The sequence below is a fragment of the Dendrobates tinctorius genome, unplaced genomic scaffold (assembly GCF_039654945.1).
Source record: "Dendrobates tinctorius isolate UK_male_01 unplaced genomic scaffold, ASM3965494v1 ptg000032l, whole genome shotgun sequence".
In the NCBI taxonomy this organism is placed as follows: domain Eukaryota; kingdom Metazoa; phylum Chordata; class Amphibia; order Anura; family Dendrobatidae; genus Dendrobates; species Dendrobates tinctorius.
The window spans coordinates 23,761,649-23,783,899 of NW_027361700.1; the positions used below are offsets into that span (position 1 = coordinate 23,761,649).

General features: G+C 44.5%; 1 protein-coding gene across 2 annotated transcripts in view; it reads left to right on the top strand.

The window, feature by feature from the left end:
- The window catches only part of THRA (thyroid hormone receptor alpha), a 149,258-nt gene that overhangs the window by 65,003 nt on the left and 62,004 nt on the right, over window positions 1-22,251 (top strand). For both annotated transcript variants that reach the window (XM_073572601.1, XM_073572602.1), the window contains exon 2: window positions 16,958-17,182. In XM_073572601.1, coding sequence (XP_073428702.1) covers window positions 17,130-17,182 — 53 coding nt within the window. In that variant the 5' untranslated portion in view covers window positions 16,958-17,129. The remainder of the gene's footprint in view (window positions 1-16,957; window positions 17,183-22,251) is intronic.

The following is a 22,251-nucleotide window of genomic DNA, read 5'->3' on the forward strand; positions in this document are numbered from 1 at the left end:
CCTATAGTAGGCCACAATAATAGTCTGTCTCTCGGCAACAGACCAAACCTACTTCTGTTCTACTGACCATCCTTTGCTCCTCTTCGTTGCTTCTGCTGCTCCATTGCTGGGTTCAGTAAGAGGGGCCTCCTCCCCTATTATCTGCTGATTTTCTTCCTCCCTTCCTCGTGGGACTCTCATTGATCCCTTAATGTCCTGCAGTTCAGACTGCGCAATGAGTTATAGGCTGTAATGCACTTCGCCTCTTCTGTCTGAACAGGGAGCTCACATGGACCTTAACCCTTACCCTTCTTCTAAAATCCTCACTGCACCATGAGGGTAAACTAAAGCTTTTTTTTTCTTACTTGTGAAAAATGAAAAAAAAAAATCTCATTTAAGACTCGGAACCTGGAAAGTCTAACTTGCAAATTCAACAAGACTTGACAAAATTGAACAGCCTCATGTACATGGCCCCCTTTGAGTTACATGAAGTTGAAAAAGGTCACCTATAGACTTATAAAATGCCCTACTGTTCCACCACATACATTTACATTTATATAGAGGCAGAAAAGTTTTTATTTGTGTCAAATTGTATGTGAACCCAACACAAAAGTAAGACACTTAAAGGTCCTGTCTACAAAATTGATCACGTATCTACCATTAAATAGGTAGTTGTCACCATTTCCGAGACTCGACCAAACTCTAAAATTGGTGACCGCGAGAAGTTAGTGAAGTGGATGGTCGCACATGATCCCTGCCGCTCCATTCATTGTCTATGGGAGAGACGATGATATCGAATAGCGTAATCTTTTTCAGTGACACTGACTTTGAATAAAACATCATCTTGACCCACCTGGACCTCCTAAAAATTAGATCCACAGCCAGGCTCGGACTAGCCCACAGCAGAATCCTCCGGTGGGCCCACTTGGAGGAAAGGGTTCTCCACTCCACCTAGGTGAGAAGTAGTTGGCACAATACATTTTTTTAACTATTTAACATACTACCTCAATTATTATATAGAAACATACGTAAATTTGTAAATGAGGGTAAAGTGATATTTGCATGTAGCTGAACACCTGAGTCACTATTGCTAGTGGGCCCTTAGCACCCAAGGCCGGCACTGTCCACAGCGATCTAATGATTAATATCCATCAAATGTAAAGTTTTTGGTGACTGGAATACCCCTTTATTTGTTATAGAGAGGAGAACAAAGTGGTACCAGAGCAAAATGTGGCATCGTATACTGTTGTCTTTACAAGGCAGATTTACTGGATGGAATCGTTTTTAGCATCTGACATCAATGAGTAGCTGAACATTTTCAGTCTTGTTTTTTGTGGCGCTTACATTTGGTCAAATACAACTGGACAATTGGAAGATCTCCTTGTGTATGACCATGATCAATGGAAAGCTGCTCTGTCCGGTAACATTAGTGCATGTGAAAAGTGGGAAGGTCATCAATTACTACCAGACAAAAGGAAATCTCAAAATTAGATTTGGAACCTTGATTGGTTATTATCAACTCCTCTTCTTTACATTTCTTTCTTTTTTTGTTGTTGTTAATCTACCCCATTTTGTTCTCACACTACTTTGCCTAATATTTACTGACAACAGTGAACGTTGGATTGCAGGAGCAATCATTATAAATAAGCAGATTGTTCAAACCCCTAATTATCTTGCCTTCATTCTCATCTGATCTCATTGATGCCTGTGATGGTGGCATGTACACAGACATTTTGAAGGGAATCCCCATTATGGGGAATAGTAGTGCTTTCTTTTGCCAGGAAGGGAACAATCTTATTAGGATATTCATCTGATTGAGGCATTTATCGCTCTTTGTAACCCAGCCTTTCTCTATTAGTATTGCACATTGCTTGCATCTAATTACACTATGAATGTAGAAGGGTAAAAACTGAATATTTCACCATTTGCTGTTTAAATTCGCAATTTATTTATTTTTTTAAATTGCATTCAGCCGTGGTTTGAGTTAAATTGTCAGATACTATTTCAGAATATCACAAATATCTCTTACCCGAGTAATTGCTCCAATGACAGCTGTCCCAGCCGCCTTGTTGACTGTACTAGATTCTTTTTCCTACATGGTTACAAAGTCACATAGGACAGGGGAATAGAATAATTTCAGAAATAACTTTGGCATAATAATCTTTACATAATGTGGTTTCTTGTACCACAGCTGTCTTCATATGTGGAGCAGATGCGGGCAGTACTACAAGGAGTAGGGCATTCACATCACCGAGCCTTATGTAGACGGGGTTTGTTACTTTTTAAGTCGTATGTTAAGCTGAAGAATAGCTGGTTGCATTCCTTAGAAATTATAAGTTATAACTTTTTTTTACTTTGCCAATCTCTATATATAAAACTGAATGTGTGTGTGTGTGTGTGTATCACCAACCAATCACGAAGCATCTTTCATTTCAACAGAGCTGTTCAAAAAAAGCTGAGCTATGATTGGTTGCTATGAGCAACAGTTTTCCTTGCAACCAATCACTAAGCATCTCTTATTTCACCAGAGCTGGTTAAAAGAAGCTGAGCTGTGATTGGTTGCAATGAGCAAGTTTTCCTACTTGACAACACCTCAGCAGACACTGACATGGTGGGAGAAATCTAGCATCCCCGAGAACATAAGCAGAGAGCACATGACAGGAATGAATCACCCCCCTCCCGTGCCTATATCCCCATCACACATCCTCCATCCCATAAGCACATATTCCCTCTTAAAGGGATCTCCGATATGGAAGTTAGGGCAAATCCCTCAGTGCTATGATACTGACGCCAGGCCTCTCTTAAAGGGATCATTGGTATGGAAGTCAGGGCAAATCCATCCAGCGCTTTGGTTTTGACCCCAGGCCTCTCTTAAAGGGATCCCCGACATGGAATTAGGACTGTCCCACTCAGCGCTCTGGTTCTGACCCAAGGGTCTCTTAAAGGGATCATTGGTATGGAAGTTAGGGCAATTCCACTAAGCGCTCTGGTTCTGACCCCAGAGTCTTTTAAAGGGATCCCCGGTATGGAATTGAGGGCAAATACACTCTGCGCTTTGGTACTGACCCCAGGCCTCTCTTAAAGGGATCTCCGGTATGGAAGATAGGGCAAATTCCTCAGGGCTCTGATTCCGACCCCAGGCTTCTATTAAAGGGATCATTGGTATGGAAGTCACGGCAAATCCATCCAGCACTGTGGTTCTGACCTCAGGGTCTCTTAAAGGGATCATTGGTGTGGAAGTCAGGGCAAATCCATCCAACGCTTTGGTTCTGACCCCAGGCCTCTCTTAAAGGGATCCCCGATATGGAAGTCAGGGCAATTGCCTTCAAATGCTCTGGTACTGACCCCAGGCGCTCTTAAAGGGATCCCTGGTATGGAAATTAGGACCGTTCCACTCAGCGCTGTGGTTCTGACCCCAGGATTCTATTAAAGGGATCATTGGTATGCAAGTCAGGGCAAATCCACTCAGCACTCTGGTCCTGACCCCAGGCCCCTCTTAAAGGGATCCCCAGTATGGAAGTGAGGGCAAATCCACTCTGCGCTTTGGTACTGACCCCAGGCCTCTCTTAAAGGGATCTCCGGTATGGAAGTTAGGGTAAATCCCTCAGCGCTCTGATTCTCACCCGAGGCTTCTATTAAAGGGATCATTGGCATGGAAGTCAGGGCAAATCCTCTCAGCGCTCTGGTTCTGACGCCAGGCCTCTCTTAAAGGGATCTCCGGTATGGAAGTTAGGACCATTCAACTCAGTGCTCTGGTTCTGACCCAAGGCTGATGAGATGATGTGGGATAATAGGGGTAGTAGTCTGGTGGCTCTGGCTGACGGGATGATGTGGGATATTAGGGGTAGTATTCCGGTGGCTCTGGCTGACGGGATGATGTGGGATATTAGGGGTAGTATTCCGGTGGCTCTGGCTGATGGGATGATGTGGGATATTAGGGGTAGTAGTCCGGTGGCTCTGGCTGATAGGATGATGCGGGATATTAGGGGTAGTAGTCCGGTGGCTCTGGCTGACAGGATGATGTGGGATATTAGGGTTAGTAGTCCGGTGGCTCTGACGGGATGATGTAGAATATTAGTGGTAGTAGTGCGGTGGCTGTGACGGGATGATGTGGGATATTAGTAGTAGTAGTCCGGTAGCTCTGGCTGTCGGGATGATGTGGGATATTAAGGGTAGTAGTCCAGTAGCTCTAGCTGACAGGTTGATGTGGGATATTATAGTGAATGTGGCTATGCGGAGTGGGCAGGGCTCTACACTCAGCTTTATATATATATATAGATATAATCATTATAATTTGTTATAACTAACCGTAGTTAGTTACTATGCCCAGGCAGCAACGGGCTCTTCAGCTAGTGGTTTATAAATGTGATTTATTTACTTGACTGACATTATTTAGCTTTAGTTTGCTTTCCTAGTAAATCCTGATAAAACCCATTGAGATCCATTGGGACTTTGGTGATATTGATGGCAAGAATAGTGGCGGAAATGAGACATTTATTTTCACAAAATTAAAAAAAACAAAAAAACAGTTGTGCTCAAAAGTTTACATATCCCGGCAGAATTTTTGCTTTTTTGGCCTTTTTTCAGAGAATATGAATGATAACACCAAAACTTTTTCTCTACTCATGGTTAGTGGTTGGGTGATGCCATTTATTGTCAAACTACTGTGTTTTCTCTTTTTAAATCATAAGAACATCCAAAAGACCCTGATCAAAAGTTCAAATACCCTGGTGATTTTGGCCTGATAACATGCACAGAAGTTGACACAAATAGGTTTGTATAGCTACTAAAGGTAACATCCTCACCTGTGACCGGTTTGCTTGTAATCAGTGTGTGTGTACATAAAAGCTGAGTGAGTTTCTGGGATCCAGACAGACTTTTGCATCTTTCATCCAGCCACTGACGTTTCTGGATTGTGAGTCATGGGGAAAGCAAGAGTATTGTCAACGGATCTACGAAAAAAGGTAGTTGAACTGTATAAAACAGGAAAGGGATGCAAAAAGATATCCAAGGAATTGATAATGCCAGTCAGCAGCGTTCAAACTGATTAACAAATGGAAAATCAAGAGTTGTGTAAAAACAAAACCACGGTTAGGTAGACTAACAAAAATTTTGCCACAACTTCCAGGAAAATTGATGCAAAAAACCCACAAATAACATCAACTGAAATACTGGACTCTCTGAAAACTAGCGGTGTGGCTGTTTCAAGATGCACAATAAGGAGGCACTTGAAGAAAAATGGGCTGCATGGTCGAGTCACCAGAAGAAAGCCATTACTGCCCAAATGTCAGAAAGTATCTCGCCTACAATACACAAAACAGCACAAAGACAAGCCTCAAAATTTCTGGAACAAGGTAATTTGGAATGATGAGACCAAAATTGAACTTTTTGGCCACAACCATAAATGTTACATTTCGAGAAAGGTCAACAAGGCCTATGATGAAAGAACACCATTCTTGCTGTAAAGCACAGAGGTGGATCACTGATGTTTTGCGGATGTGTGAGCTACAAAGACACATTAAACTTGGTCAAAGTTGAAGGAAAGATGAATGCAGCATGTTATCAGCAAATACTGGAGGCAAATTTGCAATCATCAGCGCAGAAGCTTCGCATGGGACATACTTGGATGTTCCAACATAACAACGATCCAAAACACAAGACCAAAGTGACCTGTCATTGGTTACAGCAGAACAAAGTGAAGGTTCTGGAGTAGCCAGCTCAGTCTCCTGACCTCAATATCATTGAGCCACTCTGGGGAGATCTCAAGCGCGTAGTTCATGCTAGACAGCCCAGAAATTTATAGGAACTGGAGGCTTTTTGCCAAGAAGATTGGGCAGCTTTACCATCTGAGAAAATAAAGAAACTCATCCACAGCTACCACAAAAGACTTCAAGCTGTCATTGATGTTAGATGGTGCAATAGATGGTATTAAGAAATGGGGTATGTGAACTTTTGATCAGTGTCATTTGAATGTTTTGTGTTGTCATTATGATTTAAATAGCAAAAAACATAGTAGTTTGACGGTAAATGGCTTTACCCAACCACTAACCATGAGTGGAGAAAAAGGTTTGGTGTTATCATTCATATTCTCTGAAAAGAGGCCAAGAAAGCAAAAATTCTGCTGGGCTATGTAAACTTTTGAGCACAACTGTATGCTCAGTAGATTCTTGACAGTATGCAATATTACAATATGCACAGTGACAATGCACTCACTCGTCAGCTCTGATCAGAAGTAACAAGCTGACAAGAGAGTGCACTGTCAGTGCGTGTTGTAAGAAGAACACTTGGTGTGCAGGAAAAGCAGAGACCAGCACCGCCACCGCAGGTGACATCATGAAGATGTTAAAATGTGGCTGCAATATGGATGTCTGAAGTTGGAATTATCATCCTGTCTGACAAGCTTGCCTTTTTATTTGCATTCAGTACATTCATTGGGAAGGGACATGCACAAATTTATTTTGTGACATTGTTTCGTATTACAGAAAAACGTAATTCATGCAGTGAACGAATTTATCACATCAGACACAATCAGGGTGTGTGCACACGCTGCGGATTCTGCTGCGGTTCCACAGCGGATTTTCCACTGTGGGTCCGCAGCAGTTTTTGCTGCGGTGTACAGTACCATTATTCCATATGGGAATAAAAAACCGCAGTGCAGACGGTGCAGATTTTTCCGCGCGGTTCTTCTGCGGTTTTGAAACCGCAGAAAGAATTGACCGTAATTTCTTTCTTTGTTTTTTAATTGGACAGGCCATCTATGGTGCTTTTTTATATTGAAATGGCTGATGCACCCTCTGTGACCCTGATCTCGTCTTTATGTACCCCTTTCTTTTTTTAAAAAAATATGGGAGGATTTTACGCCAAAAGTCATAAATTTTAATACACTAGGATTTTTCGTATCTTCAAAATGGGGTGCGACTTAGTGAAAGCATGGGACCTCCTTTTTCCATACAGATTTAATTTGCACCAGAAACTGGCGTAAATTGTAGCACAAATTGAATGAGTGGTTAGCGTAAAATTTATGACAGGTTCTTTTTAGGAAGATATTTGTGAGGAGTTTAGTAAGCTAGGGTCATATGAAAAAATTAGTTTATCGTTACTTGGAGTGTTCTGATCATTGCGGATTGCCTGAAAGCAGCACATTAACCTATTCCTCCCTGTTGTAATTTTTAGGCATTAAAGGTAACCTGTCATGTTGAATAATGTTATTAACCTGCAGATATAAGGTTAATTTGCAGGTTAATAGCGTTAGAAAGGTGTCTGGCTGCTTTACTTAGTACAGCATCCGGGAGAACATGAACTTTATTCCTTCCGGGACCCACCGGCTTTCAGTTATACAGGCATACAGCACTGTGATCTTCGTCTGTAAGCATGCCCCAACACTTCCACTGACAGCTGGCTCTTCACTGATGCACAGTCAGTCATTCTGAGATCTCTGACTGTACCCAATTCTGGCATCACTTCTATGTGACTGAAAGCCGGCGGCTCACAAGAGGAATAAAGTTTATTTTCTCCCACACTTTCAGTACAGCGGACAGGCGTTTTCCTAACACTTTAAAGCTTTGTGCACACAATGTGTTTTTGATGCGTTTTCACAGCATTTTTTTACTAGCATAAATGGTCCAAAAACGCAATGGAATACTTATCCAAGGTAATTCAATGACAATCCTGAAGTGATGTGCAAATGATCAGTAAATTTTCGTCCTTATTTGCAGCGTTTTTAATTCATCGACTTCAATTGAGTCAGTCAAATCTGCAGCAAAAACGCAGTTGTAAAAAGGTTTGTGTATTTGCTGCAGATTTGCTGCCAAAAACGAGCGAATTTCAAAGGAAATGATGTCAGAAGGAGGAAGAGTGTGTTGGCGAAGAATGTCTGTCTGTTTCTGTATCTGTCTACAGGTGTCTGTGTGTGTGTGTACCCATGTGATGAACAGCCCATAGTGATTGTACAGTACTTAGGTGTCGTCTAATGGGACTACTACTCCCATCTGGCTACGTCTTTTGTCACATATAACAGAGACCGCATGAGCCGATGATAGGAGAATATTTTCATCTTCCGTCGCCTGTGTTCAGTTGTTAAAAAAAATCAAAACATTTACATAATTACATACATACTCACATACAAAATACATACTTACCGAATGCCTAATCCCCGACACCCTCGTCTCCTGCAAACAATCTCACGTGTAGAACAGTCACATCTTTAGATGTGACCGCTCTATCTGGCCTTCGGCGATACACTGACAAGAGGTAATCACTCCCGAAGTGTATCATTGAGTCGCCGTGAGAGTTCACCGGAGTTCATCAGTTGATCAGCTCCGGTGCTTTCACTTACGGCACTGCTTCGTGAGAACTTTCCCACGCAACATTAGTATCGTTAGGGAGATGACCGGAGCTGATGACATCCGGTGAACTCTCGCGGCAGCTCAGTGATACACTGCGGGAGTGATTACCTTCTATCAGTGTATCGCCAGAGGCTGGGTAGAGCGGTCACGTCTCCCGATGTGACTGTTCTACACGTGAGATCACCGTGGGACACTCTGTATTACATGGACTACGTCGGACAGGATAGTATTATATGTTGGTTTATTATTGTTTTCATTGTTTGCAGGGGACAAGGGCATCGGGGATTAGACGTTCAGTAAGTACGGTAAACTTAGATTCAATAAAGGAGTCTGTGTGATTCTTTTAAATAAAGGACTTTTTTCTAGGTGTCTATGTTTTATACAATATAACTATGGGGTTAGTAATAGATAGGTGTCTTATAGAAGCCTCTCCATTAGTAACCTGTGGACTTGATGTCACCTGACAATACAAAGGTGACATCAACCCCACAAATATGAACCCCACTTGCCACCACTACAGGGCAAGTGGGAAGAGCGAGGCTAAGGCTGGAGTCACACACAACCATTAAAAAAATCGGTCCGATTTTTACAGTACGAAATCGCACAAAGATTTCTTGTCCAGGGATCCGTCTGTCATCCGAATTTCCGGCGATGAACCGATTTTATTCGCATCTAAGCATCCGTTTGACATCCAATACCAATGCCTGATGCTCTTTCCTGTTGACCTGGAGAAGTCTTGCGATTTTATCGCAAGTCACACTTGTGGTCCGTTTGTAATCCGATTTTTAATCGCACCCATAGACTTGCATTGGCGAGTCCGATCCGAAAATCGGTGACAATCGCAGCATGCTGCGATTGTCTCGGTCCGAGGAAATGTTCCGAAAAAAAATCAGATGATGGGAGCTGTACCATAGAATAACATTGGGACGAATGCAATGCGATTTTTTATCACATTGCATTCGTCCGATTTATTCGCTAGTGTGACTCCAGCCTAAGTGTCAGAATTGGCGCATCTATAAGATGCGCCATTTCTGAGGTGGCTGAGAGTTGATGTTTATAGCCTGGAGAGTGCCATTTTCCATAGCTGTCTGCCTAGCCTTTGCTGGTTCGATTTTATAAGGGCCCCATGTAAAAATTTTTCTGTGGTTCCCCTGTAGACTAGCCAGTAAAGGCTAAGCAAACAGCTGTAAGCTATTAATAGCCTGGGAACCTTTATGGCTGTTGGCTCCTCCCCAGAATATTAACATCAGCCATCAACCGTCGGCTTTCCTTCTGCTGGTTTTGAAAATTATGCGGGAGCCCACAACTTTTTTTAAATTTTTTAAAAAGTAAACAGATATTGCGTTTCATGCAAATTTCTGACAGTTGCTGTTTTGTTACAGCTTATATAGGTTAATTATGTTAATGCTCCTACATAGGCTGGTTACTGTGTGTGTCGTGTGTGTCTTTATTTATGTAACATTTTATTAATGAGAGCAGAGGCGTAGCTAGGGTTTTGGTTCAGGGGAGCGAAACTTCTGAGTGGGCCCCTAAACAGAGAACTTCAGCAGATTACCGCGCTGTTGCCAAAAATAATAACAATAATCTTTATTTTTATATAGCGCTAACATATTCCGCAGCGCTTTACAGTTTGCACACATTATCATCTCCAATCCGTACATCTCGTACACACACAGCTCCGTACACACGCGGCTCCGCTCCGTACACCTCGTACACATGCGGCTCCGCTCTGTACACCTCGTTCACACGGCTCCATACACACGCGGCTCTGCTCCGTACACCTCGTACACACGCGGCTCCGCTCCGTACACCTCGTAAACACGCGGTTCTGCTCCGTATACCTTGTACACACGCGGATCTGCTCCGTACACCTCGTACACATGCGACTCTGCTCCATACACCTTGTATTCACGGCTCCGTCGTACATACGCGGCTCTGCTCCGTACACCTTGTACACACGCGGCTCCGCACACCTCGTACACACGCGGCTCCGCTCCGTACACCTCGTACACACGCGGCTCCACTCCGTACACCTCGTACACACGCGGCTCCACTCCGTACACCTCGTACACACGCGGCTCCACTCCGTACACCTCGTACACACATGGCTCCACTCTGTACACACACGGCTCCGCTCCGTCCACCTCGTACATATGCGGCTGCACTCCGTACACCTAGTACACACGCGGCTCCGCTCCGTACACCTCGTACACACGCGGCTCCGCTCCGTACACCTCGTACACACGCGGCTCCGCTTCGTACACCTCGTACACACGTGGCTCCGCTACGTACACCTCGTACACATGCGGCTCCGCTCCGTACACCTCGTACCCACGCGGTGGCGCTCCGTACACCTCGTACACAAGCGGTTCCGCTCCGTACACCTCGTACACACGCGGCTCCGCTCTGTACACCTCGTACACACGCGGCTCCGCTCCGTACACCTCGTACACACGCGGCTCCGCTCCGTACACCTCGTACACACGCGGCTCCGCTCCGTACACCTCGTACACACGCGGCTCCGCTCCGTACACCTCGTACACACGCGGCTCCGCTCCGTACACCTCGTACACACGCGGCTCCGCTCCGTACACCTCGTACACACGCGGCTCCGCTCCGTACACCTCGTACACACGCGGCTCCGCTCCGTACACCTCGTACACACGCGGCTCCGCTCCGTACACCTCGTACACACGCGGCTCCGCTCCGTACACCTCGTACACATGCGGCTCCGCTCCGTACACCTCGTACACACATGGCTCCACTCTGTACACCTCGTACACACATGGCTCCACTCTGAACACACACGGCTCCGCTCCGTCCACCTCGTACATACGCGGCTGCACTCCGTACACCTCGTACCCACACGGCTCCGCTCTGTACACCTCGTACACATACGGCTCCGCTCCGTACACCTCGTACACACATTGCTCTGCTACATGCACGCTGTAACCTCCTCCTTACCCCACACATAAACCTCATCCAGCGCACCATGACAACCAGCACACTAGCACAAGAGTCCTGCATAGTGCATACAGTCAGTGAGGCCCCTGATCATGTGACCTCGACTCCTCCTCCCCTCCTGTGACCTCATCACAAGTCCTGTGGCCAAGAAGAGAACATAGTGGCAGAGAGCAGGGAGATGATTGATTCTTCCTGCTCTGCCGCAGATACAGTTTACAGTAGCGTAAATCCGGGTGGGCCCCCTCAGAGCGCGGGGCCCGGGGCTACCGCCCCCTCTGCCCCCCCGGTAGCTACCCTACTGAATGAGAGTATCTGGCTGACACCTGTTCATTACTAAACCTCGGGCTTGGTATTACATATATATATATATATATATATATATATATTCATATTCATATTCACTTATATTTGTGTGTGTAGACATTCTAAATTTGAACATGGTATGTAATGACATTATGGTCTTCAATTCCAAAATGAAGAATGATAAAAAAGAGGTTGAACAAGGAAATGACATCACAATTCTTTTTTTTTTTAAAATAATATCTTTCTTTAGCTCTATGGATTTACAAAACCGCATAACAAAACTCCCGTATTTTCCGCTGCGTTTCTTCTGCCAAGAGATGCAGAAGCCTTGCAGAAATTTCTCCAAGCAAATACGCAACGTGCGCACATGGCCTTAACCTGCAGATTAGCCAAAAATCTGCAGTTTAGTAACGTTACCCGGCTTGAGAGGTTCCCTTTAAGTGCAACTCCTCCGCGCTCGGCTTTGGAAGTCCTAGCTTACACCTTTACTGGCTTCTGTAGATGTCTTCATTCTAAGTCCATTTTAATTTCAGGGTGTAGTTTTCCTTTATTCTTTATACTTAACACAATAATTGAATCATAGCATTGGCTTCATCCTGCATAAAGGGACTGGCTAAAAAGCCACACTTTGTGCCAGGGCTGCCTAGTGTCATGGTTTTTAGTTCTACAGCTACCACACATGGGGGATTATTTTCTTAGACTAAAGGTTTATGGGCTGCCTTAGAAGAGACCTTTTCATTAAACGACTAATTGTCCTTCATTAAGAACTTGCATGTGTGCCAGCCGGGCATCCTCAGCACAAATGACAGTAAATTTGGCAGCGAAAAAACAAATTAATTCATGTTCACCTAGAAAGATGTTGTTGATACTTTTGAAAGCGAATTCAATGAGTGTAAAAATAGCTTAAAAAAACGGGGAGGTTTTTTTGGGGGGGTACAAATGAGTCTGCTGCCACTTACCATTGCCTGATCCTGATTCTCACTGGCAGGCTTGTCTAGATACAGGGAACACATGGAGGGAGCGATTAGTCTTTTTGTGTTCTTCTTTTTAGTTTTAAAGAATTTTAACAAATCGCACTAGACTGGGAAAAAAAACTATTAAGAAGAGTGAATGATATAAGAAAAGGAACAGAAAGCAAATAGATGTTGATCTGCAAGCAGTCTTGTGGAGAGCTAAAATAGAACCAAGGGTCCTTCAGCCCCAATCTTGGAGAATGTTTGCACATGGGGCTTGGAGAAGAAGTGCAGAGTTTAGCTTACTACGTTTACATAGAGAAAAAGGACAAAAGTTGACTAGAATCCCCCAATATTCATGTCCGTCTAGGCATAAAATGGTTACTGTATTTTTAGAAAACTAAAGTATGTGTGCTAAATAGAAAATTTGCAAACCACTATTAAAGAAATGATGCTGTTTACTCCTCAAAATCACCTCTAAGTGCCAAACTTGATGTGGCTTCTGTCTAACCTGGCATCCTCTCCCTGTTGTTAGGTGTCATCCATCTTTATCAGCAGACATGCAGAGAAGGAATACAGTGAGGGCAGTCTCTCTGCTCCTGCTCTCCTGTCTGTAAAACTGCATTAAATTGAGGTAGGCTTTCCATTCAGGGTTGAATTGGACTATCATGGAGAATGCTTTCTGGGGGTTGGGGGAAGGAAGCTACAACACCTGTAGTGCGGGCAGAAAATTGATAAAGGGGAACCTCTCTCATGTCATAGTCCACATGATTTAAGGCCAGAATCTGGCTGTTTTAGACTGAATTTGCATCTAAAGTAGCTTCTCTTGTTGTGAAGGACGAGGGCAGCAAATTCACGGTTTTCTATAGGTTATGTGTAAATAGACGGGCACACTTTAAATTGAGGGGGATAAGCAGCTTTCAGTCTTGAAATCAGCCATCAGGGATCACATTTTAAAGGAGTTTTCAGTATAAAGTTAGAAAATGTCATGATGTCTTGTGATACACAACTATGTTGAGATTCCGAGAAATCCTATCTGACTCACGGTTTGTTTGCTGTACTATCTATGTAAATGGCGGCTTCCATTTATTATCCATGGAGTAGATGGCATTTTATAGGGCGGCTCGTGCAGTCATTCACTTTCCCTCCTCACACTGATCCATATAAAGGGTTGGCTCCAAGCTGTTGCAGACTGGAGTCTCTATGTGGGGTTCTGTGCCTTTCGTTCCTCTCCTCTTTAATTCTCCAAATCCTCTATCCCACATGTGGGATTCCTACCCCCCTTTCAGATGTCTTTACAAAGAGGCCAGATTGTTCAGTAGCCCAGTGGGTCTGGCAGAGGGAAGCCGCTTGGCTCCTGCACTGTCTGTACCTCCTCCTGCCCGTCTTTTTAATTTCTCATGGGTTTCTTCTGAGAATATTTGCCAAGTCTCTGAAGAGTTTAGTAAGAAATGGCGAACAACACAGGGAAATACACAGATATTGACTTCAGTACTAGGTGAGAAAGACTCTCCCATGGCTCGAATACGAGCAGCACTGTACGGAGGCATTTGTGGCATGCCGCGGTCATTGTCTGGGGGGTCTACGTGATCTGATGATGGCTAGGCAGGATACGACACCAATTTAATCAGCATTTATCTTGTCTGTCCAAATCAATGTAAATGTCGTTAGTGTTTTTGTCATGCCAGGCTTCCTCTTTCTCACTGGGAACATTTGAGTTAACTTCATTATGTATGTGGTTTCACAGGGCATAAAGGGCAGAGCGCCAGGGGTACAGAAAAGGTTCACAGAGACAGATCCCTCTGGTGGCGTCCAGGCTGCTGGTTGCCAGGTAACAGGAGTAGGCCCTGGCAGCTCTGTGACATGGGCATGGGACCAGACTTCTTTCCTAGTGATTGATAGGAGGGAAGAGGGAATTAAACAAGCAGCATTTCTACATTGTACTGTAAGTCACATTATCATGAAGTCCTGCTACATCTAACAATGGTGGTGGATGTACCCGTATATGCCGTATATACCTCAGTATGTACCCGTATATGCAATATATACCTCAGTATGTATCCGTATATGCCGTATATACCTCAGTATGTACCCGTATATGCCATATATACCTCAGTATGTATTCGTATATGCCGTATATACCTCAGTATGTATCCATATATGCCGTATATACCTCAGTATGTACCCGTATATGCCATATATACCTCAGTATGTATCCGTATATGCCGTATATACCTCAGTATGTATCCATATATGCCATATATACCTCAGTATGTATTCGTATATGCCGTATATACCTTAGTATGTATCCGTATATGCCGTATTTACCTCAGTATGTATCCGTATATGCTGTATATACCTCAGTATGTACCCGTATATGCAGTATTTACCTCAGTATGCACCCGTACATGCCGTATATACCTCAGTATGTACCCGTATATGCCGTATATACCTCAGTATGAACCCGTATATGCCGTATATGCCTCAGTATGTACCCATGTATGCCGTATTTACCTCAGTATGTATGCGTATATGCCGTATATACCTCAGTAATCAGTGTGTACCCGTATACGCCGTATTTACCTCAGTATGTATCCGTATATGCCGTATATGTCTCAGTATGTACCCATATATGCCTCAGTATGTACCCATATATGCCATATATGCCTCAATATGTACCCATATATGCCGTATATGCCATATATACCTCAGTATGTACCCATATATAACTCCGTATGTACCCGTATATGCCATATATAGCTCAGTATGTATCCATATATGCCGTATATACCTCAGTATGTACCCGTATATACCCAGTATGTACCCGTATATACCCAGTATGTACCCATATATGCCATATATACTTCAGTATTTACCCGTATATACCGTATATGCCTCAGAATGTACCCATATATACTTCAGTATGTCCCCTTATATGCCGTATATACCTATGTACCCGTATATGTCGTATATACCAGTATGTACCCGTATGTGCCGTGTATACCTCAGTATGCACCCGTATATGCCTCAGTATGTACCCCTATATGCCGTATATTCCTCACTATGTACCTGTATATGCCATATGTGCCTCAGTATGTACCTGTATTTATGCCATATGTGCCTCAGTATGTGCCATATATGCATCAGTATGTACCTGTATATGCTGCATATACCTCAGTATGTACTTGTATATACCGTATATGCCTCAGCATCTACTGTGAATGAAACCTGAACAGTTTTTGCCTAAAGTCCAATAATTGAAGTTATGGTTTCTTTAACGGGATCCTGTCACCTGATTCATGCTGCCCAAACCACTGGCAGCATGAATCAGCCTGGCAACATGATTATGGTCATGAATATTTTTCTCTGAAATGTTGGAGTGTTTCAGAGAAAAATATACTTGGCTACAATTGTGCTGCCAGGCTCTGATTCTTCCTACCTGTGTTTTGGGCAGCATGAATCAGGTGACTGGATCCCTTTAAAAAATGTTATCCCTTCAGTGAAAGACTATAGCGATCTGATTAGATCTGGAGCTAATCTTCATGTCTGTGGCCAGCTTTTGGTAAATTCTCCCACCATTGAGATAGTTGGGCAGTTTGGGCTGCCACTGCTCTTTGGGTCCCAAGATGATTGTCTTCTCTGTTGCTATCGGTGGGGAAACCTTGCATTAAATGTTGGAGAAGCAATGGACGTGTCAGATATTCCTGAATGGGCAATTCTCCTCTATTACCCTAAAATAATCGAACAAGGCTTTATAAGAGTGTTGTCTGAGTGCGGAGAACCCCTTTAAGAGATGATGTGGTCTTGTACATTATGTGACCTTTCCCTAATTGCTAAGGGGAATGCATAGCATATTTCTCTGGCTACAGCAGAAGCTCTATGTTGAAGCAGGCGCTGCGGTTAGTCCAGACGATGCCCCCCAAGTACTCACTTCTTGGTCGAGGGGGGAGGCAGTGGGATATGGCCTGAAGAAAATAATACAGGGAGCAGTCACAGAACTATGTAGTAGACATTACAGGGAGATTTATGTCGTACTGGAGCCACCATTAAAGTCGCATGTGAACAAAGGATGGTAATGAAGAATGTACAGTCAGTAGGAAAGCTGTAAGAGGCTGGAATTAGCGGTCAGAGGACGGCTTTTAACATATTTTCAGGGAAACATGTTCCTTCCATTGTATCAATTAAGAGTAAATCGGCCATGTTATTGATACGTGCCCATACTGCTGCAGGTCCACCCAAATTTTTCAGAATATCCTTGAGTCCATCGAGTTTGACATGCGTTGTCCTTATTTGCACTGAAAATTTACCCCCTTTTGTAACCACTATGTTGTAAGTAATGAGCGTGTGCATATTCCATGCAAACAATATTTTCGTCTATAACCCAATTTTGTCCTCTTGATTTCTGTTTTTCAGGAGCCCTTCTGGACATTCTATGATTCCCTCTCTCTGAGATGGGAATGGTCGGTCCAGGGAAGGTGTAGGACCTGCCTCCATGTGAACACGGCGGCGGCCCATGAACCTCGGGCAACTGGGGGCGGAGCCCGCCTTGGTCTCTTCTGATTGGTTCTGGATGGAATTACGTTGAATGGACCAGAATCTTAGCGGGCTGGACTGCTTGTCAGAGCCAGATGAAAAGAGGTAAATGACTTAGCTACAATTACTGATATTGCTGTTTTGTTTCCCCAAATGCTTAGTCAATTAAACAGATTTATCATGCCAGGAACAGGAATTATATGTTAGCTAAGTCTGGGAAGTGGACTGGAAGTGATTTTATGTCTGTGGAAAAATTCCTTACAGACATTAGACTCTGAAATATTAATTTATTATTATTATTATATTTAAATGAATTACACCCAACTAGCCACAAATACTTGTCTTCCTAAGGCTACTTTCAGATTTCCGGATTTTAAATCCGGCGGGCTGCAACGAAAAGTTGTCAAACCGGATCCGGTAGAAGCCGCAGGCCGCCGGATCATCTGTTTTTGCCGGATACGGTGCAGGAGAGGGAGAGAGAGTCTTCGCGCATGCGCTCTGCAAAAAAGCGGTCTGGCGCTGTTAAAAAACGTTGCTTGGAACATTTTTTTGCAGACGCCGAACAGGGATTTTTTGCCGTTTTCGGCAAAAGCCGTACACACCGCATGGCCATTAGGCGCAATGCGGCGATAATGTAAGTCTATGGGAAAAAAGCCGGATCCGGTGGCAACAGGCGCCGGATCCGGTTTTTACATTTTTCACCGCATCGTGCCTGATGCTTCAAAACGGAAATCTGAAAGTAGCCTAAGCCTCTTCTATCCAGTTACTGAAAGAACTACACTTCCGCAGGCTCCCTAGTGGTACAAATCATATAGCGATGTGCGTGTATATAATAAGCGTATATCGGGACATATCTGCCTACCTTTTATTATACGGAATGGCATATATAACAGTATATATTGGAATAACTCATGCCTGAATGATTTGGTAATAAAGAAGTGCAGTAACATGTTACATCCTTTTACTGAATGGAGGGGCTGGGTCTGCAGGTATCAGATGACCAAGAGCCCTAAAAAGTGTTTTTCAAAATTAGACAAACTCTTTACAGGAGTTGTCCACAAATTTTCTTTAAAAACAAGTCTCAGAATAACATAAAAAAGTGATAGTCATCCCACCTTTTCTTTTTCATTTCATTTTCAATGCTTTCCGACTGGTCTGTTATCCCACTAAACCCACAGAAAATGGGCACACAGCCAATCACTGGCCGCTGTGATGACCCTCCTCAGCCAGTGATTGGGGGACGTCATCACAGCAGAAGGAAATAGAGATGGGTTGGGGACCAGGCAGTCTCAGAATGGGAGTGGCAGGGGATCAGTTATTCCTTTTTCTTTTTAACTCTTTTGTATCCTATTCTAAGCTTTAAAAAATTGTAGAAGTAGACAACATACTTGCAGGAAGTCACTAAGAAGCTGCAGAGAAGCAGCGGGACATTTGAATATCTGCTGATTCCCTCTTCCCATCAGTGTCATCCTCATAACTGATTCTGATCATAGATATATTCTACAGAATTGTCATTTCCTAACGTGCAAATGTCGGCTCATTGATAGGGAAACTGAGCTCCCAGCATGATATTCCGCACAGACCTCCGCTATATGATATACCTTTCAGTGAATGAAATCTTTTATCTCCCCTTTTTAATATTTGCATATTTTTGCGCATTCTCCAAATGAAACGTTCCATGTAAACAAGCTTGACGGTTGGCTGCCCTACTTCAGGGCTGACCATAATACCATGCTGTATGCTTTTGTTGGCTAGTTTACTTTGGTGAGTGTTTGTGTGTTTGAGCCAAATGCAGCAGATGTTAAGCTGCTATTCCATTTTCAGCGGTTGCAGGGTTTACCGTAGCACAGGGAAGGAGAATGAAGCTATACACATCTCCTTTAATTAATTTTCCATGCATTAGTGGGGTCCCAGGTCCTTGATGATGTGTGCTGCTTGTGGGGACCTCTACTGGGCAGATGGTCTAAAGTTACAGAAGCAGATTCCTCACGCTGGTCGTATTGTACATTGCAGCCTATATTATTCTGCTTCCTCCCCTGCTTTCAGGCCATTACCTCCTGCAGCTTTTGCTCTGTAATACAGCTCGTGTCCCGCAGTGGTCTCAGGTTATAACAAGCAAGTTTGGAGAGAGACCCCCAACACACTTAGTATTAAAGTATAATGAAGAATGGTGTGAATTGCTAAGATACATGATGACGATGGCAAAGGATACCTAAATAGTTTGTCTCTATAGAGTAAAATTAAATGCAGGTAATGCCCATCATAGGCATAACACTACTGATGATAATTAGTTGTGACGGGCGAGTGTGCTCAGCACTGCTCGCTACTCGATTGAGCATCGGGGCACTCAATCGAGTAGCGAGCAGTGCCAAGTATGGCGTAGTGCTGGAGTGTTCGGATACCTGTAAGTGAATTATCTGAGCCGGGTGCAGAGAGAGAATTTATCCGTCCACTGGAAAAATGCTCGAGTTTGCCATTCACTTTCATTATGCTCAATACTCGAGTCCATCACGTTCGAGCGCCCTACCTGCTCGATTCAAGTACCGAGCACTCATGCATTTCAGTGCTCAATCAACACTATTCAATATGCTTATATCTACCATTGTATTAGATTTAGTAATAAACCATGTTTGTAACGGCGCTGAATTGGTAGTTAGCTGTAGATATCTTTCAGTGTATACTTAGATAATGGGGCGTAAAGCTGTTTGCTGGTTGCTGAACAACCATTCCCAATCATTTGCCCATACAAAAATGGCAGCCATTATTTTCTGAATCTTTTATGCAGCCTAAAAAATAATTATTGTTGGGATTATCACAATATTTATTTCCAGGACAGTACAGCTCTCCAACCTCCCAACTTCCTATTTGCCAGTGGGTCCATTCCTGATTAATTCACAATTCATACCAGCAGTATTGTTGCCAAACCAGACTGAAATATGCACTCTCCCATGCTGCAAGCTGGAGCAGCTATATAACTCTGCACTGCGGCATCAAAGAAGCAAAGTGGCACTGAAACTGTCTGGATCCATCAATCGGGATAACTTCTGAGCAGTGCTTACAAGCTCAATTATAAATAGCTTGTAAGCACTCCTTTCCTTGCCTATTTGCTACTGCTGATGGTCTACACAAATCTGTTAACTAAGGCAGGAAACAGTGGATTAAAAAATCCCTCCATTCTTGACATCAGAGAGTACTTTGAATAACAATTAAACTGCAAAGTTGCAATTTCACTTAAATAAAGAACTTAAAGGGGTTATCGGGGACTCTTATTTTTTTCTTATGGGACTAGGAATCTACAGGAATGTCGTTGCTAACTACCTGCCTGTTATGCCCAATGCCAATCTCTGCGGCTTCCGGCGACGTCAAGTTAACAGAGCAGCTGCTTCTCTTCCACTACTCTTTTGATGGGGTGTGACCACTGGCGTGGGGGGGGGCATGTGTGTGGGGGCGGCGCGGCAGCAGCAATTCCACCCTGCAGTGCAGTGCAGCGGCGGGCAGGGAGCGATGCGATCACGGCAGCTCCGCTGCCTGCAAGAGTGAATAGCAGGAGCGGAGCGGCAAGGGTCCGTCCTGCTTCCTGCCCGGAGGCCGCGCTTCCTGTTTCACACAGAGGAGCGCCGCTGAATGACGTCATCATTCAGCGGCCGCTGCTGTGTGAGGGAGGAAGCGCGGGCGATGCTGCGGACAGGTGAGAGGAGAGAGGTGGTGTCTTGTGTGTATGTATGTATGTATGTCTGTGTGTGTGTATGTCTGTGTGTATGATGGAGCAGGCAATGATGGGAGTGATGGTCTAGAAGGCAATGATGGGGTGATGGAGCAGACAATGATGGGGTGATGGAGCAGGCAATGATGGGGTGATGGAGCAGGCAATGATGGGGTGATGGAGCAGGCAATGATGGAGCAGGCAATGATGGGGTGATGGAGCAGGCAATGATGGGGTGATGGAGCAGGCAATGATGGGGTGATGGAGCAGGCAATGATGGGGTGATGGAGCAGGCAATGAGGGGGTGATGGAGCAGGCAATGAGGGGGTGATGGAGCAGGCAATGAGGGGGTGATGGAGCAGGCAATTATGGGGTGATGGAGCAGGCAATTATGGGGTGATGGAGCAGGCAATTATGGGGTGATGGAGCAGGCAATGAGGGGAGTGATTGGGGTGATGGAGCAGGCAGTGATGGGGTGATGGAGAAGGCAGTGATAGGGTGATGGAGAAGGCAATGAGGGGAGTGATGGGGGTGATGGAGCAGGCAATGATGGGGGTGATGGAGCAGGCAATGATGGGGTGATGGAGCAGGCAATGAGGGGAGTGATGGGGGTGATGGAGCAGGCAGTGATGGGGTGATGGAGAAGGCAGTGATAGGGTGATGGAGCAGGCAATGATGGGGTGATGGAGCAGGCAATGAGGGGAGTGATGGGGGTGATGGAGCAGGCAATGATGGGGGTGATGGAGCAGACAATTATGGGAGTGATGGAGCAGGCAGTGATGGGGTGATGGAGCAGACAATGATGGGAGTGATGGGGTGATGGAGCAGGCAGTGATGGGGTGATGGAGAAGGCAGTGATGGGGTGATGGAGAAGGCAGTGATGGGGTGATGGAGCAGGCAATAATGGGGGTGATGGAGCAGGCAATGATGGGGTGATGGAGCAGGCAATGATGGGAGTGATGGGGTGATGGAGCAGGCAATGATGGGAGTGATGGGGAGAAGGCACAGTGATGGGGTGATGGAGAAGGCAGTGATGGGGAGAAGACAATGATGGGGTGATGGTCGAGAGGGCAATGATGGGGTGGTGGGTGAGAATGCAATGATGGTGGTGGTGGAAAGGGCAATAAATGGGGGTGGTGGAGGAGGAGGAAATGATGGAGGTGGTGGAATGGGCAATGATGGGAGTGGTGGGGGAGAAAGCAAAGATAGTGGTGGAGAAGAAAATGATGGAGGTGGGGGAGAGGACAATAATGGGATGCGAGGGGAGGAGGACAATGAGGGGTGTGGGGGATTGGGATGGGAGGAAGGGGGACTTATAATGGCCTTAGGAACAGGGGGAGGTGGAGGAAGACATTATCGTTTATTATGTCTAACACAGTCCCTTAGTATATAGTGTACTCACTAATTCTGTATAACACCATCCTTAGTTACATAGTTTCCTCTTTTATTATGTATAACACCGCCCCTTATT